This window comes from Canis lupus, chromosome 18 (genome assembly GCF_003254725.2).
Source record: "Canis lupus dingo isolate Sandy chromosome 18, ASM325472v2, whole genome shotgun sequence".
Lineage (NCBI taxonomy): Eukaryota > Metazoa > Chordata > Mammalia > Carnivora > Canidae > Canis > Canis lupus.
This window is the reverse complement of record NC_064260.1, coordinates 36855109-36877715: the sequence shown is the minus strand read 5'-3', so window position 1 is coordinate 36877715 and position 22607 is coordinate 36855109. Positions and strand designations below refer to the sequence as shown.

The 22607-nt window shown below is 41.2% G+C and overlaps 1 protein-coding gene across 4 annotated transcripts in view; it reads right to left on the bottom strand.

Annotated features, from left to right (window-relative positions):
- Positions 1 to 18543: 18543 nt before the first annotated feature.
- Positions 18544 to 22607, bottom strand: part of MPPED2 (metallophosphoesterase domain containing 2) — a 175833-nt gene continuing 171769 nt past the window's right edge. For all 4 annotated transcript variants that reach the window (XM_035701509.2, XM_035701506.2, XM_035701507.2 and 1 more), the window contains exon 7: positions 18544 to 19969. In XM_035701509.2, coding sequence (XP_035557402.1) covers positions 19851 to 19969 — 119 coding nt within the window. In that variant the 3' untranslated portion in view covers positions 18544 to 19850. The remainder of the gene's footprint in view (positions 19970 to 22607) is intronic.

Here is a 22607-nt window from a genome sequence, read left to right as displayed (position 1 = left end):
GTAACTGACTTGGGTAGATAGGGCACCCTTAGTTTTAGGAACTTCACACTTAATCTTCTTCTGAAGGATAGGATTGTGTAACACAGTGGGAGTTTGGGGCATTGCAATAAATTTTAGTGGCCAAGTCCCCAGAGCTCCCAGGTCTATCAGCACACAAAATGTCCAACCCACTAAAAATCTTCATGTGCCCCAGGTCATCTACCTTTTAGGAAAAACATCCCAAATCATTGATATAAGTACAGAGGTTCACATTAAATATATTTTGTAAGCGTTGAATGTATCACTCTACGTGTTGAAATGCAGGTAACTAGTTGGCATGTTATGCCATTTGCAGACATTCAACTAAATATTTTGTAGTTTTGATTTTCTGCTTTTTAAAAAATTTACTGGAACAGTATTTTTTTCAGATCTCAAACACTGTCAGTCTAACAGCATGGGTGTCCTGTCTGTGTTGCCCAAAAGATAAAAGAGGCCTGAAACCATCCTTTGTTCCCTGGAGGACTTGATGGTAATGGAGGCAAGAATCTGGAGGGCATCATTTCCATTGATTTAACAGCGGCACCCTTTGGGGTGTTCCAGAGAAGTGTGTCAACCGAGGACCCTTCCATTGCTCTGTACTTCAAAGGAACACTGTTTCAGTTAGCCTTTGCTGTGTGACACCCCCCCCCCCCCCCAATGTGGCTTAAAACAACAATTATTTTTCATGAGATTCTATGAATTAGCTCCAAGGTTTTTGCCTGGGTTCACTCAAGCAGCCGCATTTGGCTGAAGGGTCAGCTGGGCTCAAAGATAGAGATGGTGGGCCTTCTGGCAGGTGTGGCAGTGGGTGCTGGTGACAGTGGGTGCTGGCCATTGGCTGGGACGCCTCCCTTCTGCTGCATTTGGCCTCTCCTCTTCCAGTCGGCTAGATCAGCTTCTTTGTATGGTGGCCTCTGGGCAGCTTTCAAAGATGGTGGAAGTAGATGGGTCACAGTAAGTCACAGCCACAGTCCAGATTCAACGGGTGGAGGAACAGGCTCTCCTCCTGGACAGCTAAGGGTGCAAAATTACAGGGCAAAGGGGCCTGGACACTAGAATGGAAGGAATTCGCAGTCATTAAACAACATACCACAGCCATGGCACAGAAGGACTGCAGGTCCCAGAAGCTGGGGAGAGGAGAATGTCTGGAGTCTTCTCATGTGGTCATTGCATCCTTTCTCTTGGACTGTCCACACATCCTGCAGAGAGGCTGTAGCTCAGCCGTTAGGCTCCTCATGGAGGAAACGTGGGATGGGTGCTTAGCTTTATCAGTCAGGGGTGGAAGTATGGTGCCCAAAGACACAGCAGGTTAAGAGCAGGCTCTCAAATCAAAATGCTCGGTTTGAGCTCTGGCTCCACCACACACTAGCCATGATATGGAAACAAGAGACATAAACTCTCTAGGCTTTGGCTTCCTCCTCTGAAAAATGGGATGACGACTCAATCTTTTATTTATGTAGATATGTATGCTGTGTGTAGATTCAATGAGGAATGCCATTTTGCTTCAATATCTGGTATTTGTTAAGTCGTAAGTATTAGTTCTTGTTATTTTCCAAAGAGATAGAATTCAAATTAAGAAGAGGTGTCCGAAATAAATATCATCACACATACTTCTAGAATCTAAAAGAACAGGGATCCCTGGGTGGCGCAGCGGTTTGGTGCCTGCCTTTGGCCCAGGGCGCGATCCTGGAGACCCGGGATCGAATCCCACATCGGGCTCCCGGTGCATGGAGCCTGCTTCTCCCTCTGCCTGTGTCTCTGCCTCTCTCTCTCTCTCTCTGTAACTATCATAAATAAATAAAAAAAAAAAAAAAAAAAAAATTAAAAAAAAAAAAAAAGAATCTAAAAGAACAAAGAGGAATCCAACCTCCCCAGTTACCCTGACATCAAAACCCTATTGTTGCGCTTGAATGTGGGGTAGCGACTAGCACGAAAAAGATGCACAAATTATAGTCAGACCAACCTGGGTTCTAATCCTGGCTCTGCCAGTTACTTACTGCGTAATCTTGAGCAAACTACTTACCTCTTTGGGTCTCAGTTTCCTCACCTGCAAAGGACGCTCAGCATATACAACTACAGTGGAGTAGATGTGAGAATTTAGGCAACACAGGGCGAAGCAGCTGGCACACAGTAGGTGTTTAAAATAGACTAGTTCTCTTCCCTTCGCTTTTTTGAATTTCTGATTTCCTGCTTGAGCCCCAATAACAAATTCAACAGTATTTTTTGAGCGTTGCATGTAGAAGATGAGACTTGACTCTAACATTTTTTTTTGTTTGATTTTTGGGGTCTTTGCCAGAGGCCACAAAAAAGAAGCAGCCTCTCTTCTCTTGCAATGTTAAATCTGTTTTTGTCCTATTGACAGTTGTCTCTGCTCTGTCCCTTTAAGGAAAAGACCCTGAATGAGCTGCTCACCCCATTAATGCTAAAGGCTGTGAGTTTTTCAGTTCTACTGAACTCTGCATGACCCTCGCAGACAATAATTGCTTTAACATAGGGTTAGGCAACAGCAACAAACTTGTCTAAAAATAAGCTGAGGCTTAAAATACAACTTAACCTGGGAGATTTAAGTAGGTAAAGAAGATGGCTTCTCTCTGGAATTGCTTCTTGATTAATCACCCCATCTGAGGCTGTTGGAAAAATGACAGTTTTCAAACAGGGCTTTAAATGTCTACCGTTCTACTTTTCCATACTGGCAGGAAGCCAGTGCCTGCAAGCCATTGGTTCTTAAAGGGGACGGGTTCCTTTGGATTTTCTGGAGCTGCAGCTCCAGTTGGGAGTAGAGAAGCTGATGGGAGTCCTCATGCTCTTCACTGAAGCTTTGTCCATCTTCAAGACAAACCAAACCCAAGCAGCAGCCATTGAGGCTGGAGGAGTGAAGCAGCAGGATCTGGGGATATTTTCAGCTGTGCTCAGGGCTCAGGTCAAATAAAGTTTCAGTGTGTCCACTAGCTTCTTTCCAGTCACATTATCCAGAATCTTGCATTCTACAATTGCCCCAGTATTTTATTGACTTGTCTCTAGTCAGCCTTCTGTCCTTCCTGCTGGCCTCTCAATCCTAGGGTTTTTCCCAGGCACCATCTTCTGAACATCCATGCTTTGAGTTTGGGAACCTTCAACTTGCAACCAATCTGGGGATCACCTCCTGTCCACAGCTGTTCCTCTGTCCCAAATGAATTATGAATCATTTGGGTTAGAATTGTGCTTCTCCACCATACCTACTGGGCACCCACAGCATCACTGAAAGTATACCAGTGGCCAGTCTCGTCTCCATGTCCTCGCTATCAGACAAGCTGATTTCTGCCCTCACTTCACCGTGGACATAGTCTCTGTGGTCTTTAGGCAACTTTGGCTTTACCACTTAGGCCTAAAGCATGCCTCTGACTGTTGGGATTTTCAGACAAGCATTTCATCTTGGCCTTGGGTAAGAGATTTTTCTTTCCTAAGAGAGATTTCTTAGCTTGAAACCAGATAAGCTCTGTACAGGGATGGGTTGGCTTAGTGGTTATCACATTGTATTCTTCATCCTAAACCTAGAGTTCTGCAACAGGGTCTCTAGGGCTCTCTCTCTTGGTTTCAACTAGAGTGGTTCTACTCTGACCCGTCTGGTATACTCTATTGGAGGAGTTCCACCTAAGATTGCCCCTTTTGCCTGCAGCATTCAAAGGTATTTGCATAACTTCCTCTTTCTCTTCCTTTGTGTCTATGCTTCAATTGTCCTCCACAACCACCCCATGTAGAATGGCAACACAACCTTCCCTAGTTTCATACTTCTTTACCATAATACCTGACATACTATATAGTTATTATTTATGGTGATTCATATTCCCATGAGTTTATGTTTAGTGTTTCGTCCCCTGCACCTGAAATAATGTGGATAAATAGGAAGAGTATGTTTGTTCAATAAATGAATAAATTATACTTACAGAAAGAGTCCCAGGACTCTAGGGTGTTATGTCTTATTTATTAGAAGTCAAAATGACTTCTTGCTGGCATCATATTCTAGTTTATTCTATTCCAAAAATTAATATATAGTCAATTTGACTTTTATAGGGGGTGGAGGAACGTGGCTTTTTGAGTTTTAAGACATGCGTAGATTTGTGTAACAACCACCACCATCACAGTCAGGGTACAAAATGGTTGCTTCATCTCCTCCCACCCCCAAACTTCCCCATGCTGCCCAACTGAATTCATAGATTACCCTCCAACCCTGGCAAACATTGTTCACTATAGTTTCGTCTTTTTGAAGATATCATATAAATGGGATCATACAAGATATAACATTTTCAGACTGTCTTTAATGCTTGAAATTCATCCATGTTGTGGGTATTAAGTTTCTTCTTCTTCATTGCTAAGCAATATTCCACTATATGGATATACTACAGTTTGTCTATGCATTCACCCACCAAAGGACATTTGAGTTGTTTCTAGTGGCTGGTGATTATGAAAGGAGACGGTATAAGCATGTGTGTACAGGTTTCTGTGTAAACCTAAGTTATCAGAGATCTAGTGTAAATACCCAGGAGTGAGACTGCTAGGCCTTATGATCAATGCATATTTAATTTCATAGGAAACAACAAATTATTTTCCAAGTCACTGTACCATTTTGCATTCCTAGTCATAATTCATTAGAATTCTAGTTGCTCTATATTCTCATTAACACTTGGAATTCTCAGATTCCCCCCTTCCTTTTCTTCTTCCTTCCTTCCTTCTTCCAACTTTCCTTCCTCCTTCCCTCCCTTTGTCATTTAATGGTAGCAGTGGTAATACGTGGTGGTTTTAATTTGCAGGCACAAATTATTTGTATCTCATTTCCCTAATGGCTAATGATGTTGAACATCTTTTCTTGTGCTTATATGGCATCCACATCTCCTCTTTGGTAAAGTGTCTATTTAAGTCTTTTACCATTTTCAGGGTGATTGAATTTTAAGACTTTAAAAAAATATATTCTAGCTTATAAGACATAATGTGATTTGCACGTATTTTCTTGCAGCCTGTAACTTGTCTTTTCATTTTAACAGAGCAAAAGTTTCTTAATAAAGTAAAACTTACCTTCTTTTCTTTATCTATTATGCTTTTGAGGTCATATCTAAGAACTCTGCATAATTCCAGGTCACAAAATATTTTCTATTTTCTTCTGAAAGCTTCACATATGTCTTACAATTAGATGAATGATTCGAGTTAATTTTTATACAATCTATGAGGTTTAGGTCTAGGTTTATTTATTTTTGCATTATATTTTATTTTGCAAGTTTAGTTGTTCTAACTCTATTTGTTGAAAAGACCTGTGTCTCTTCATTGAATTGCCTTTGCACTTGAAAAAAAAATTGGTCATACCATACGGTACTATTTTGAACTTTCTATTCTATTCCATTGGAGTAATATCTATCCCTTCACCAGAACCACACTGTCTTGATTAATGTTAACACTATAGCAACTGTTAAATTCAAATAGGAGGAGTTCTACAACTTTGTTACAGACTAATTTTCTAACTGCTGTCATCTTGTGCTACAAAAGGAGAAAGTAAAGAGAAAAATTTTTTATTGAGCACTGTCTAGGTGATAGACAGTTGACTATGGAAATTTACTGTATTTAATTTTTTAAACAATACATTTCAGGTGGGTATTATTTACTATTTCTGAAGATAAGAACTGAACCTCAGGGAATTTTAATAACATACCCAAGGCTATGTAGTTAATATGAGGCTGAACCAGGACTTAACCTCAGGTCAGACTGACCCTCAAGCTCCCAACCTTTCTACTAACAATAGTTCATGTCAACTCTTCTGGATTCTGGAGGTATGGAATATGCCTGAGAATACCTTAGATCCTCTGCTGGATTTAATGTCAAAAGAATTTCAAAAGAAATCATTTATGTTAAAAAAAAATCCTCTGTGATTTCCCAAAAGTTATTTTGTTCTCATGGTTGAGATGCAAACATATTATTTATACAGTCTGAACAGAAGGTTTAGTTTGGCCTCTTGGAAAACAGTGCCGAGTTAATAATCTAAGAGTAGATTGTCACACTGGCTACAGGAAGATAAATAATCAAGGATTCTAAGTCTTTAATTTAATATAACTTATTCTCATTAATTAAATGCCAATTACCTGCTTGTCTTTCCTGGGAACTGGCCTTTGCAATTAATCTTTTCAGAAACGTTGTACACACATGCTCACAGAGGTATTAATATCACTCTCAAGATTTACAGGCACTGGACTCTTTGGCTTAAACCATCCTCAAACACTCTACACTGTAACCGCAGATAATCGTCATAAATTTCCTGATCTTTGACCTAACTGGTTCTTAAATTTCCATTCCCTAACCGGCTTGAGGAGTTCATATTTATCATACTGAGACGCTTACTTCTAAGGATCAACGCATTCCAGCAAGGCTTAGATTTCAGATCTCTGACCCATCTTCCTACTTGGGGTTTTTGCGAGTCACAACAGATAAGACCCCTTGGGGACTAACAGAGTACTCTGTCCTCTGACTCCCCTGAGCAAAATCATTCACTCACAGACAATATAACCTTGCAAAATACCTGGAGCAATTTGACCCCTTAGAAGCCTTTTGAATGCCCTACCTGTACTGATTTAAGCATTCGATGGCAGCACATACCCACTGCTGAGAATATTCCTATTCTAGCTTTTAGCAGCTGGCTGCATGTATCTGCACTTTTTATTAAATTTCTTATCCCCTAGACTGCTTATTCCTTATGCTTGTACATAACTATACATTTTATGGGTGCTATAAATTTAAGTCTTGCAAGTGGCTGGTGGTTTGCTTCGCAGAGCTAGTCTTAAATATGTGCTTTCTAATTCTGGATTTCAGCGCAACAACACAAGGAGACAGAGGAGGAAATCAAATTTATTGAAGGAAATCTCAGGTTTACTTGCAAACTCGGAGTCACAACTTCCTACATCTGATCAGCTTTCATTTTTTTCTTTGTTAACATTTCGATTTCAGTGCCCAGGATACAATTATCTCCATCTCAATCACTAGTTGAATGCTATTTTTTGTTAGCTTATTTTTTAATTTAAAATAGTTACACAAGCACATGCAAAGTGAATTTAAGAAGTGTAGAAAAGTACAAGGGAGAGAAATCATAAATCAACCATTGGAATATATAAAAGGTCTAATAAATGATTTGATAATGGTAGCACATATGTGTCAGGCACCATGCTAAGCTCTTTGCATCCATTTTCTCTCAATAATCCTACGAGATCAGTACTGTTATGACTCTCATTTTATTCTATTCTATTCTATTTTTATTTATTTTTAAGTAGGCTCCACGCCCTGCATGGAGCCCAACACAGGGCCCACACTCACACCCCTGAGATGAGGAACTGAGCTGAGATCAAGAGTCAGATGCTTTACCAACTGGGCCATCTAGGCTCCCCATCACTTTCATTTTAATGATGAGGGAACTGAGGCTCAAAGAGATTATGGAATCTGATCAAAACCTCTCAGCTAGTGAGTGATAGAATCCTGTCCTGAATCAAATCTGTCTGACCCCAAATCCCATGTTCCAAATATGATACTAAAAGTATGAGCTATTCACCACCATTATCATCTCAGGTTCATCTTTTCAACCATATGCCTTGTGACCTAGCTTAACCATGGAACTAAAAATCCACCTATTATGGATCTTTACTGGGGACAGGGCCAAACATTTTTCAAGAGATGCTTCTTAGCTTAGCCTGCACAATTCATTCCTTGAGTTTGACCACTCCATTTCTCCATTTTGTAGGAAACAAGGAAAACTGGGCTAGGGATTTCTTAATAAATCATTATCCTTAGAGGTAAACATGGTACTATGATTCATATCAGCACTTCAAGGGCTATAAATTATTATAGCTCCCCCACCCCCCTTTAGTAGTAGAGAGAGATTTGCCTCAATTCACTTATATTCTTTCAACCACTCTCCATGGTCATACCAATGAGTTATTTTAAGGTGCTAGGGTTGAAATTGTATGGGGCTTTGGACAAGAATAATGAATGCTTGTCCCCTTTTAACACAACTTCTCTGACTTAAATTCAACCTATTCCACTCATTTGCCAAAGAGGTAGTTCTAGGTCTTATGTGACCCTGGCTACTGCTGATTAGATCAGGGGTAGACACATAACCTAGGATGCCAGTTCATTGATTAGGAAGAAGCTGATCAGGTAGTATTTTCTTTAATTAAGCACCAGATAAAAGATCCATGAACAACTACTACTGAGATGCCTGGAGATTCTTGGTTTGTTCCCTCCCTAGGTTTGCTTGTTTCTTGTATTTATTATATCTCTCCCTTTAAACTGCAGCCACCCCTCACCCCCTGCTTTTTTAGAAGTGAACTGGAGTGAATTTTGGTTCCTGGGAATCAAATATCACTTGGACAAGAGAGATGTATTAAACTTTCTTAGTATCAGAAATAGCTCTTTGGAAGTACAAGTGGGTAAAGATCTACCAACTAAAAAGCATAAAATGGTACGTATCAGACTTGAAAGAGTTAACTTCCCACAAAGAACTAAGGGGTTGACGTTCTTCTCTTCAGTTGGACCCAGATTAATTTTGGTTGGTTGCAAATGGTATTTTTATTCAGGAGGCATGGGACATATGTGATAAATTTGAGGACTATCATATGTCTTATAAAGAGCTAATTGTTTGTGAAAGATGCTCTCCCAGTGACACACACAAGTCTGATGTACACTGGCTGCTGGCTCTTCTATAACAATTTCATTAAACTATCAACCCTTACACCAGAACATAATGTGACAAAGCAAAGATTGTCTTCTTTGACCTTGGCAGGATCTGGAAACATTAAAAAGAGATCAAATACTTTTTTTTTTTAAATAATAAACAACTTTATGAAGACCTAATCACTCTGCATATTAAATTCAAGCACAGGACTTATAAGCCACTTTCTCATTAACACTGTTGTTAATTTTTCATGCTGTATCCAATTTTCTCCATGTCTCAAACTAACCACTTCCTCTAATTTATTAGCTTAAGAACTGCCGAATTACAAAGGTAAGAAAAAATCTTGTGCTTTGCCTTTCCTCCAAAATTAGACTCCCAACCCAAGGAACTGGAATTTTTCAGTATGGAATCATTTCTCCCCATCCTTTAAATTGCTGTTTTATCAAATCTCTGGCCTCTGGAATGCTGGCAGACATTACTCAGAGTAGAATGTAATGTACTGTTTCTTGTCTTTGTAAAAGTCATTTTGCATTTATCTTCAGAATTATTTTATCATTTTACGAACAGTTTAACATATTTACTCATGTGTAAATGGACAATGGGTGAAGATTAGAGAGGCTTCATTTGCAATGAAGACCTCAGTAGAGTCTCAAAAAAAAAAAAAAAAAAGATGGTTGAGCTACCAGCTAAAGATTATAAATTGTGGATATCAAATTATGGCCATAATCTCTAACCTTTAAGATAATTGCTTTTAAAAAACAGACAAAGTTTCTGAAATAAAAAAGAATTTATCTCAGCCTCACAAATAGTCTTGAAACTCAGCACTGTTCTGAAGAAACACTTAAAGTCTTGAGTTTGTAGTTAATTCCTTATTTGTAATTAGAGAACGTATTTGCGGAGAGAAAGTTTTTGACTGACTTACTTGGAAGAAAAAGGAGGCAGTCTTACTTGGAAGAAAAAGGAAACAGTAGGAGAATTCAGGAATTGTCCCAAACCTTTAAAACAGTTAAGGTCCTGGCCCATGGGAGAGATATTCCATTCTTCATTATTTGAGCATCCCTTTCAACATGACTTTGTTGATACCAATGTTAATATTAGCCAGAGAAGTTCTAAATCCTTGAAGAATAAAGAGTGCATTCATTAGCCTGTTTTAAGACATATCATCCAAACACTAAAAGTTTAAAAGGCCTGAAACTTTAATTTCTGAGATTTAATATTAGCCAGACCTCTCTGTTATAGACATGCTCTTCTAACTAGGTCCAAAGGCCAATTATTTTGTATTCATTCCTTTTTCCAATAAAACATATTTGTCATCAAACTTTCCTAAATGAATTTACGGATACATTTTCCTTTTTACACATGTCATGGCCCCAAAATAAAACTTATGACATATAAGCCCTGGTCTGCAAAAACTACTACAAAAGATTGAGACCGTGAGTTATAGGACAGCAGGTGGAGAAAATGTTGTAGTACCACTGATTTTCATACACATTACTTGGAGGAAACAGGCTCATTTGCTCTGATGCAGGTTAGACCATGTGGTTAAGGCTTTGGTTGGAGCTTCTCTTTGGCCCGATTCTAGACTGAATCTTATGCTAAACAGAGTGCCTGATGCAGAGCGGCCACATGATAAATATTAGCAACTGGGTGCATGAGTGTAAAGGTACGGATTTGCTTCCCTGACCTCAACTTACTATCCCTCAGGTACATGTTACTGGCCATTAAAAACACCCAAAAAGGGCAGCCCTGGTGGCTTAGCGGTTTAGCGCCACCTTCAGCCCAGGGCGTGATCCTGGAGATCCGTGATCAAGCAAGTCCCACGTTGGGCTCCCTGCATGGAGCCTGCTTCTCCCTCTGCCTGTGTCTCTGCCTCTCTCTCTCAAATAAATAAATAAATAAATAAATAAATAAATAAATAAATATTAAAAAAAAAAACCAAAAAGATATATATTGGGTGTGCCACTCCACCTCCAAAGCTCATTCTAGGAATGAAGACTAAAACAGAATCTCTGTTTTCAGGTGAGTAGTAGAAACATTTTGTAACTAAGTGAACTGTAAGTGGATTCAACTGGAGAATGGCAATTTCAATTTTACAAAACTTTCAGATGAGAGAGAACTACATAAAAGAACAAAAAGGACCAACATACATCTCCCTCCAGAATGCCTCTAGGCCAGCTGTAATTATTTTGGGGGGCGGGGAGTGGTAATGAAAGGAGATTGCCTCTACTGAATTACTTTTAACATCGGTCCAAAGTGGTGGTGATGAAGGGGTTCTTTAAATAGCTTTGAGAATGCTGAGCTTTCCAAACAGTAGGTGATGTCCTCAGCATCCCAGTCAAGCTATTCACTGCAAATGCTACCAACAACCGCAGCACTACTGGCATGGGTATAAATATTCATATCAATAAATGGGATACTGCTGAATCCACAAGTATAGCTGGAATAGCCCTCATATTGTCACTTCACCAGAGATACGTAATTTATTTCTTGGGAAAAATCTTCTGTAAGAGTAACATCCTCACGAAACAGTTTTCCATGCGCCACAGTGTTGATTGTGCTGGAAAAACCCATCACGTATAGAAGTGATGAGAGGTCCAGATCTCCTGGGCCCCTACAAAAGCCAGCGGACTTCATATTAATGAAAGAGCCAGGCAACTAACTCACTTGCCCCTTCTGTTCAAGGGCGTCCTAACATCAGAGAAGATAAATATATCAATTCATAGTTTAGAGAAAGCAAGTGATCAAAAGATATTCACAAGTCACATCTCTTGGCCTGGGAAATCAAAAGGTTAATTCAGGTTTGGATCTAGACCTCTTGCTTTCTCTTTCCTCATCCCATTCCCCTACTCCCACTTGACGTTTCTAGAGTAAATTTCTCTGCACATGTCTCTGAACTCAAATAACGTTATTGCAATTCCTGGATGCTGTATCCACAGACTTGATCCTTCCTTGGGAAGATGGATCTGTTGTATGTAAATGCAAGAGAAATACAATGCCCATCTACCATAGTTTCTGAATCTTTTCAGGACACGTGGAACCAACATACTGCTCCCATCGCAACTAGCAATCTTATGATTAGCTCCCGATTTTTTATTTTGGTTATTTAGTCCTTAAGAAAACAATGTAAGGAAGTTCTTATCCTTCTGTACATCTTATTTCAATTCCAGCTTATTCCAATTCCATTCTTATTTCAAAACCAGCTACGTGACACACTTGGAATTGCCACTGGCCAGACTGGTAACCAGAAATATAACCAATCAAGGAAAAGGGTTAATTTGTTAAAAATGGGACACAGTATGTTGAAGAAGACAGACAGACTGACAGACACATACACACACATTCTTTCACAAGAGATACTTTAATGCAGAAACAAAGTTGTGATAAGTATCACTTTTCTTATTTCTATAAAGTATATTTAAACAAATTTCTCAGGCGAAACCTTCCAAGTTGTATTTTTCAACTTTTTGAGTTAAGAATTAGGAAGATAAACATAGAGTTTCAAATCTCACCACCATTTAATAATGCTAGATGGGAGTACTGTGTTGTATTATCTTTATCTTACCATTATTGTCATCATCTAATAAGACAAAAACCTTGTGAAGTGGTCCCCTTCTGGTGTTTGAGTCGGTACTAGAGCTTACTTAGGAAATGCAAGACTCCGCCTTCTTTCAAGGAACCTTCAGCGGGTAAGAATTATCTTGATGTTCCTATTTATCTTCCATTTCTGATCTGCTAAGCCATGCAAAACTGAGGGGTGAGAGGCCAAATGTCTCCCTCATGGGGAGTTCAAGGAAGTGGGGCAAATTGAAAGAAGGAAGGAACTGCACTCGTGCATGCAATATCTTTTCTCTTCCTGGTAAGAGTGAGTTCAAGAGAACTCATGGAAGAATCATTGCTTGTCCAAATGCCCACACAGCCAAAGCCCTGGCTTCCATACCTCATAATGCAACCCTAGTGGTCACACCACAGGAATGCAAGCCCTTTCATCCGAGAGTCACAGACCACAGTGGACACCTTGACCGGCTCCCCAGGAAACACTGGTCAGAAGGACATCAGTGCAGCTCAGGCCAAAGTCACCCTCCAAGACAAGTTGAGAACAGTATAAAGAAACATGTGCTCAGGGCAGTATTTCTCCAGAGAGCTATTTCAGATTCCACAGAAGAGTAACTGGTGGCCTTGGATAAATCATTCCTCTCATTTATGTGCTGAACGGGAGAAAACAAGTCAACAACTGATGCATGCAAAAGCATTTGGAGGTGATGGATGGAGACATTATGGCGCATTTCGTCAATGGCATGCCATTAGAGAAAACCATTTCATAGAGTAAATTAAGAAAACAAACCAGCTACGTGACACACTTGGAATTGCCACTGGCCAGACTGGTTTTTCTCCTTCAGGAATGAAGCTGCCTGGGATTGACATTATCATTATCACTCAGACTCCCTTTCCTAGGTTAGCTGCCAGTGCTTGTCTGAGACTTCAATCCCCGGCCAGCACTTCCCCATACGGATGGCCACTCACATAACTGGACAAACCGATCACAGGCCCTGATTTTCTTTTATTGCTCTTTTGAACTATTATTTAAACCTTACTGCTATTTAACTTCATTGTGTCAATATATTGTCTTCTTCACCAAATTATAAGGACCTTTCATGACAAGAACAGAGTCTTGCAAATGAAGCGTACTGGTCTGGCACTGTGCCTATCATGTGCAGGAAATGTCTATTGATTTCATCTGTGATTAATTTCTCCTATCTTTTTCACATACCTGGCTATTGTCTGCCAAACACTGATTAATTCATTAAGAAAGCATGTCTTCAGACCTAGATGCTGGGAATGCAAAAGACATGGTCACTGAACTCGGGGAGCTCACAGGCACACAAGCAACAGTCGGAACAATGATGCGAGTGGAAGTGCTCGCGGGGGACGTGGCAGTATGGAAAGGAGGCGTTCTGGGTATGGGCAGGGGGATTCAGGAAAGGCCTCTAGGAAAAAGGAGTCCTTTTGAGGATTAAGTACTTGGTACCAGAGCATTATAGCCAATGTGGGCCAGGGCATGTTGGTGAGCCCAAGCATGGAGAATTTGGGTTCCAAGTCATTTGCTATTTTAGAAGCTTCTACTGAAAATCTCAACCTATCCTCAAGGTCATCCACTAAGGTCAGGGCAGAAATGGGCTATGAAATTACAGGCCCCTTCCCTTGGTAAACGGGCTTGAGAGCACTCGGATGCACCTCATGGTAACCGTGGCTTCATAAAAATCAAAGCTGATTGATGGGTGCAGGCTCTCTGCCTCTCCGTGTTTAGTCTATTCGTGCTTTTAGTACCACTGTGGCCATGCTTCCTAATGGAAATGCATTTCTCTCTCTCACCATTACCCAGATATAGATGCTCTCAGATATGAAAGGCCTTTTACCTCAAGATTTTTGTCTTGTAAGACATCCCTAATTCAGGAAGGAAACAAGGAGGAGTTGCGAAGAACCTACCACAAATGTTTTGTCTTGTATTTGAGAGGGCGGCGGGGTGGGGGTGGGGGTAATTAAAGGGCTCAATTTATGTATGGCATGGGCTTGCAGCTCCATTACCTTGACTCAGTTCAGTTCAAGGAATTCACTTTCTCTTGTGAAAGACTCTGAATAACCTGGAAAAATAAGCTAATGTTTCCTTTTTCACCCCCCCAGCCCTTTTCTTTTGCTTTAAGAAATTGTGATGGATAGCATAATAAAATCTTGCATGTATAATGAGAGCTCTGTGGCCCAGGAGCCTAGTGATATTATCATATTAATTCCAATAAATCCACGATGAGGTGGGAATTCTTCCCATTATACAGATGTGGAACAGGAGCCTGAGCAAAGTACAGCAGGACATCCAGGCTACCCAGAAGGCAAATGGCATTGCTGGGGTTTGAAAGCAAGCACATCGGATTCCAAAGTCAGGGGCTCTTACGGACACCCAACAGGTTTCAGACTAGACATATCCGTGTATGTCAAAACACGTGACAAAAGAGCAACATCTCTCTTGTGGGAGGAGGAATTGGCTGCCTGTCTGTCGTTATAGGTAGGACTGGTTGAAAGGAAACAAAGTGACTCATCATGGGAACACTTGGAGGTCAGATTCTAAGGTCTAATAATAATCTGGCTTAATAATAAGAAGCCACAGATAGGCAGGTTGCTGTTCTCTGGTGAAAAATCATATTATGTCTGGCCAAACTGATCTCTCCATCTGTGACTAATTCCTGAATGTCAAACTGAAAAAGCAGTTCAAGTTCAAAATTAAGAGCCGAAGGCAGCCCGGGTGGCTCAGCGGTTTAGCACCACCTTCAGCCCAGGGCGTGATCCTGGAGACCTGGGATCGAGTCCCGTGTTGGGCTCCCTGCATGGAGCCTGCCTCTCCCCTCTGCCTCTCTCTCTGTGTGTCTCTCATGAATAAATAAATAAAATCTCTAAAAAAAATTAAGAGCTCAAATGCCAATGTAGGGGGCTATTTCTTTTTTTTTTTTAATTTTTTAATTTATTTATGATAGTCACAGAGAGAGAGAGAGAGAGAGAGGCAAAGACATAGGCAGAGGGAGAAGCAGGCTCCATGCACCGAGAGCCCGATGTGGGATTCGATCCTGGGTCTCCAGGATCGGCACCTGGGCCAAAGGCAGGTGCTAAACCGCTGCGCCACCCAGGGATCCCCTAGGGAGCTATTTCTTTTGATTTACTGTGTGACCATGGTGGTGCCACTGACCCTCTCTGAACCTCTCTTGAGTTGCGGAGCCTGACTTGACAATGGACACCAGGGAAGAGTGAGGCTTTGCAGAGAGGCTTTTGGATCAGTGTGGTTTTCTCTTCCATGGAAAGGCAGGACATGAGCAGAAAGGTAGAGATAACATCTTGAAAAGGAAGGGGAAGAACCTTGTCAGAGAGTGGACACACAGGTAGCAGTCTTGCTACTTCATCATCAAGTAGGAGAAAAAACATTTTGCATTTAGAAGCTGACATCCAAAAGTGGGCCTGGAACCTTCTATAAAACCGCCTATTAACAATGTCCAGTCCTGGAACCCTCCCCTCATCCAACTGCTTTCCGCTCTGTGCCCAGCCATGTTTCCAAAGCCTCAAGCTTATAGCCAAATCCTCAAAACAAAGTAGATCCTTAATTCACTTTGTTTTAATAACTCAACAAAAAGTACTTGAAACTTGTAGGAAAGTGGGAACAGGGCATGAAAAGATACTGGAAAACCAAAATAAAAGATGGATGTTCACTCTGACGGAGCAGCATGGCCTTGCTGGGGGCGGCGGGGGGGGGGGGACATTATTCTGGGCACAGCAAGTATTTTATCTGCAATTGACAAATCCCAAATCCTCCCAGCTTCTGTTTCTCCCTACTTAAGACCTGGGTCACAGTATTTATTTACTTAAGTGATGGAGATGAAGGCAGGCTTAACGCTGGCCACCTGTCAGAATAACAGTGACCTGCCTCTTAAGGGGATTTCAGCAACCCCCCAACATCTTTATACGACAAAAGGGGATTGGGAGAAAATGGAGAGAAAAAAATGGACTAACTGAGCTTGAAAGAGATGGTGACACGGAATACAAAGACTCCAAGGAGAGACAGAGGTGCTGAGATCCACGGGTGCCATTTAAAGCAACTCTGAAGAGTACGGACCCCTTCCTCTCCTGAGATGATTAGAAGGGATTTGCAAAATACAATACCCACACTGAAAAGTCAGACCCCCTTAACTGCCTCTCACAAGTGCCCTTGGGGTTCTTCATAGTCTCATGAAAGAGGTTCACTACAGTTTCCAAGGAATGCAAACAAATACACTTTCTCAGAAATAATGCAACTGGTGCTCTTGAGGGTGAGAAGGCAACAGACAGGTCCTGCCTGGAGAATGTCAAGGGTGCACGGGGGTGGGGTGGGGTGGGGGTGGCGGTTATTTAACAAACTGGATGCTGTAGGCAGTGATCTCTGTATCACGACTTACAGCAACTTCATCATCACCAATCCCGGTTTGTAGCGATGGTAAAGTACCCAGCCCAAGGTGTCAGAGCCAGTCCGAGGAGGAGCCAGGACCTGGACAGGCCTGCCGGCCCCTGGCTCTGTGCTTGGATCCACGCAGTGTGCTGTGTCTCCAGCAGAGAAGAAGTGGTCCAATTTGATGTTATAAAGCCACACTGAAGGATGCTCCAACAGCTCCTACATAAGTGATAAGAAATGCCCCCAGGCTCATATCAATTTTGTATCAGCTCTGGAAGGGGATCAACTTTTCTAGTCCAGAGGCCAGGTGATAAAAAAGGGCAAGGGGCTACGAATTCAGACGGACCTGGTTTTGAACCTTCCATTTTTCTAGGGAAATTTATTTAACTTTTGGAGCCTTGGTTCCCTATCTATAAAGTGGGGCTTATGTGACCTCTCCCGGGGTTTTGTGAGGGTGAGAAACAAAATATGAGACCTGCTCAGCAGAGTGCCTGGTGATGAAAGGACAGAAAGTGCCAATTTGTAAGAGCTATTTCAAATGTTCCTTTGTTAGAAGGCCCAGTGGAGAAAGCGTCAGGCCTTTGGACAGTCATCCTGGCCCTCCTGGAGGCAATTCATACATATGGAATGGTGAACCCAGACCATGAGCCAGTCTGCCCTGTAGATTTAGCAGGCTGGGTTGCTTCCTGCCCCCTCACAATGGAAAGCAATTTTAGTAAGTGCTTAGCTTAATTAGTTTGTGTCCAGACGTGCTGTCAAGAGCTGTACATGCATACTTGTCATCATGATCATCCACCTGTCTCTGGAAAGCCTGCTTTTCCAGAAGTCCAAGCTTAGCTCCAAATGAAATTTCCATTCAGTCACCTTTCACTCCAGCTCCCTAGGAAGAGCCCTGAAGTCAACACCTTCTTCTATTGATGTAGCAGATCAGAGGAGGGTTGTTAACTTCTCACAGTACGTCCTTTGGTCCATCATGGCTACTATGGTCATGGACCACCTCTGCTTGGGAAGGTCAAGCGTCTGCTCTGCGAGCTCAGACCAAAGTGTCCACCACACACTCTAGGTGGCGTCCAAGACACTTAATCAATATTAACAACTATGATGGCCCAAGATGATTACATGTGAGCCTGAGCTGGAATTCTGGCCTAAAACATTCTCTCTACCCTACTGGTACTGAAATCAAGGATTCTTTTCATCAATTACAACCAAAGGGTCCGCAATGGAAGGAGGAAAGGAAAATCTGTCAGCATACAATCCAGTGAGCACAGGAACGCAGACTTTCGGACTACACAGCAGATTCCAGATCATGCTGCTTTGCTGCTTTTCTTCAATGGCTGTTCCAGGGAAAATAAAAAATACTTTTTTTTTTTTTTAAATAAAAAAGACTTAACTTGGTTTACCACACTCCACCACCACCTGTTGGACTCCTGGCTGCCACGTTTTAGTGAGGGACATCAATAAAAGAATAGTGAATAGTGAGGGGGTGATGGGGTAATGCTCCTGGGGACAAGTAAGAGTCCGCAGTGGTTACTCTATTACCCACTGGTTCACCCTCTCGCTGCCAGGCACACAAGCGTCCACAGCCTCCACTGCACGGTCAGCCTTCTCATAGAAATTACAATGGTGAGGACGAAATATTCACCCTCAGAAGCCCACGGCAAGATAGATGACAGTGTGATGGAAGGAAAGAGTAGACTGAGTGCCTTATCGATCTACCTGCCAGCCTGTGAATGGTGGGTAATAAAAATTTATTGAAAATCAGAAAAAAAAATCACTTATTCTAATTCTTCTGAAAGGCAGTACTAATGCTGCATGTGAATAAATCCCTCCTTCCCCAGGACTAAACCACCATCCTCCTACCAGCCAACCCTCCAAACAGGACAGATTTAAAAATCTTGCAATTTTATTTGCATATAAAGGCCGCTAGATATAGAATATCACAATAAATTTAAAAGAAACAACTGCTTTCCTAAATTTCATTAACAAGATAACATAAAATAGAATAAAGCTCAACAGCATTTACAATGGGAAAACAGAAATGACTATTAGCGACAATATTTTGTGCTAGCGAAGATTGCATCGACACACAGTGCAAAATGGGGGGAGGGAGAGGAAGTAAGAAGACGATTCAGGGTATTTAAATATAAAGGACGACTAAGCCTTATTTTAGTTACCTCCCATTGCATCCACTTAAGTCTGTACACGCCTGTAACTGTACCGAGACTTAACTCAAGCTCTTTGAGACCTTGAGTTCTGAGAAAATGTGTCAGCCCCTTCGGACTTCTGATGCCTTGCTATAAAGCATCCCTTTGCAGTCGTACTGTCCTTGGCAATATTAAACTCCTAACTTAGTCATAATACACAAAAAATATTTATATATATAAACCCATACTGAAAAGGAGTCTGCACGCTCAATTTTTTTTTTAACTGCACGAAATACTTGCTCTTGACAGATTCCATTCCCATATTTTTAAAGCTAAAATAATTTAAAAGAAACAAACAAACAATGAGACCTTGTAGAACCACAATACGGATCTCACTAGCTAAGCCATCCTTTAAACGAGGGCCGTTTTCTTCCCTGGACGCAGCTTTCTTTATAGTGAGAGTGTGAAGAGAAGTCTTTTTTTTCCACGCCTACTTTTTGTTGAAAAGATTGCTATAAATCCAGGCCATGTCTGCAAAAAAGTAAGCGTTACCAAGAAAACAACAACAACAACAACAAAACATCAAAAAATAAAATACTTCGAACAATACTCTTAAACAGTTGTGCAAATCTGGGTGGTTTTTAAAACACTACCTACCTGTTTCTCTCTCTCTCTCTCTCTCTCTCTTTTCTTTTTCTTCCAGCTTAAAGCATATTAAAATAAGACTTTCATCACCTTTTAAAAAGAAAGCTTGGCTGTCCTTTGGCGAATACTCACAATTTACTATGGCGTGGCCTTGGAGAGAACGGAAGTCATTTTACAAATTCACAATGTTCCTTTCATTTCGAATGGACGCCCCATTTTTTAAAAATAAAAAAATAAAATAAAATAAAGGAGAAGCACAACCTCTAGCGTCATTTGTGTTCCAGTAATTTACAAAAAGAACTCACAGGATTTGGAAATAAACAAGTAAGAGAATGTAAGTTTATAATTAGAAAAATGGCAGTTTATAGACCTTCCCTCACATTCCAATTGGGCTTTTAGAGCTTCAGGAACCCTGTGGGTTTGGAAGGTCAAATATAATTGGAGGGTTGGTCGGTTGAAAGCTGACTGTACACGTTGAGGCATTGATGTACGTTGTATAACCGTCGGTCATAATGCCGTAACCTGTGGAGACAGAGTGTCATGCTTACTGTAATATACACAAATGATAGTGACTCAGTGGTGGGCTGTCAGGCAAGGAAAACTCAAAAATCTTTGCCAGTGGGCAGTGAGATGAGATTCAATGAAGCCTCCCCAGATGATAACAGCTTTCAGAAGCTGCCTTCCAATTACATTCTGTTTTCTTTAGAGAGAGAATCCTTGACTTCAAAGAAAAGGGATTCTTTTTTCCTTATTTAAGCATTAGATTTGTCGGGGAAAGACTGTGATTTCTTTACTAGTGAGAATACAGAGAAAAACACTTCTCCCCTCTTCTTAAAATATGATTTTCATTTCAAAGCCCTGCATTCATTACTGAGTTCTAGGGAACAGAGAGAGTCACAGAAGAGGCTCCTCAGGGTGCACACATCCAAAACCCCAAATGGGCTTTGGGGCAGGTGAGGCAGGAAAGAGCACACAGCACTGGGATCTGGAAGGGGGGGTGCAGGAGGGTGGGGGGGATGCTCAGCTTCCTTGTCTATGAGATAATCTCTAAACTGCTTCAATGAATGGTTAACAAGAAGTGATCTTATCTCACTCGAATTGTGTGGCTTTTTGGTGCTGAGTTCCATTTCATTCAAAAAAAGTCAAGTAATCGAATATCCAAGTGATTTGCAGACACACATCACCATAGGACACTGCTTCCTAAGCTCACCCGGGCACTGGATCAAGCAAAAACACTTCCCACGTGCAGTATATAAATCTCTTGTGACCTACTGGGAAAAGCTACGAAAGTTTTTCTTGGGTCTTTGGTATGTAGGTCCCTTTTATAATTTTTAATTTGTTGAAATTTTTAACATGTTTGCAAGTTTGCACATTGCCCTGGATACCTTATATCTACCTTAGAGCCTCTGCGATTCAGTTTGTAATTCTATGTTGGTATCAGGCTCTTACGGAATAGAAAAATATGCCCGTGAACAATTAAATTACCAGGACTTACAGAAATAACTGAGGTTTTTTTCTTGTCTTTTTTTTTTTTTCTTCCTTTCTTTCCATTTGCTAAAATTTCTCCAAGTAAGCCTGTGGAGAGCTTAATGAGGGTCAATGGAAAAATCTCTTAAGAAAAGAAAAGAGGCATTTAAAATGTGCACTGTTTAGTTCTGGGGTCATAAAGTCTTGTTATCTCTCTCCATCAAGAGGTTGGTATTTGCCCTCTCTCTGCCCTCTTCAGCTGTCTTAAGTGAATAAAAGTGAGACAAGTTTATTTGAATATGATCTCCTCCCTTTTAAGCAAGTTTATTATTTTGGGACTTCAGTGGAATTCCCCAATTGTCTGGCTAGTTTAAAGCTAATTAATGATTAAAAAAAAAAAAAACCCGGATGAAATACAAACTCACATAGGCAGGCTGCAGGAATTCAAGCCTGGTAACTGTCCCCCAGAAATGCCTGTTGGACAGGAGCTCCCATCCATCCCCCGACCTCCCCGCCAATCCTTAGAGAAGGGCCTCCCTTTTTTAAGACTACAGCTCAAAGTCAGAGTAGGATGATGTCCACTCTTGGAAAGCTGCACGCCTGCATTCCATGCACTCAGCTGGTGCTTGCACTTGGGGCACGATGAATTTTCTCCGGCATTAGTAGGATGATTTTCAATACATATGCTTTTAATTCCATGCCTAACCTGGAAGCCAATGGATTTGCGGGCTTTGAGAAGCAAACTTTTGTTTTTTCGCTTCGTCAGACACATAGGCCTGAACAACTCGCCTGCAGATTCATAAATAACTCCAGAGTACAAGCTGTAAGCAGGAGCTGGAGGAAATTCGGCAGCTGCCTATGTAAACGCACCCACGGCACACAAACCCATGTAACAGGGAGAGGCCAGTGGGGCCAGAAAAATCTAAGGCCTCCTGAAAGACAGCTTTGCATCTCTCTGAAAACCCTAGTCTAAAAGAGGAAGGGAAAGACAAAACCTAGAACCGTGAAGTTTCCTGGGAGGCTTTCAGGTTCTGTGAACTCGACTCCAGCTTACCTTGAGAGGCGGAACTAGAGGCAACTGGACCAGTTCCCACTTAAGGGAGATTTAATTATTCTGTGTAGCCTCAGCCTGACCTGAGAGTGCAGATGATTTCTGAGAAGCCTGAAATGGTTTTCTGAGGTTAGTAAGGAAATGACTACCTGCAAATGATGGCAGGTTCCTGCCATTTCTGTTCTATAACTTTCGTTGAGTGTCCAAAGTTACTTGCTTCAGAGACTGTCTTGTCTTCATGGGTTCTTCACGTGCATTCCATGTGAAACACAACATTTACAGGTAGAGCGAGGCCATGAAAGATATTTGGTCTAACTTCTAGGCTATTTCTTCTAGCTCTCTTAAGGAAAAAAATGTCTTTTTTTTTTTTTTTTTTCTTTTTAACCTCAGGGCTGCTCTACAGTTGGTGGTTAGCAAATATTTCTCGTCAGAGCCCTGAGATTCTAGAAGTTGCCTGGGGGAGTGCTGGGTTTTCCCGTAAGGTGAACCAGACCGGGCTTTTTCTCTCCACTCTGCTTAAAAGAGAGCAGCTCCATATAAAAAATGTATCATATAAAAGATATCACATACAGGCGTTTCTCCTAACAATTCATCTTATACAAGGGTTCTCCCACTGGTAAAAACTTTGACAACCACTGCTCT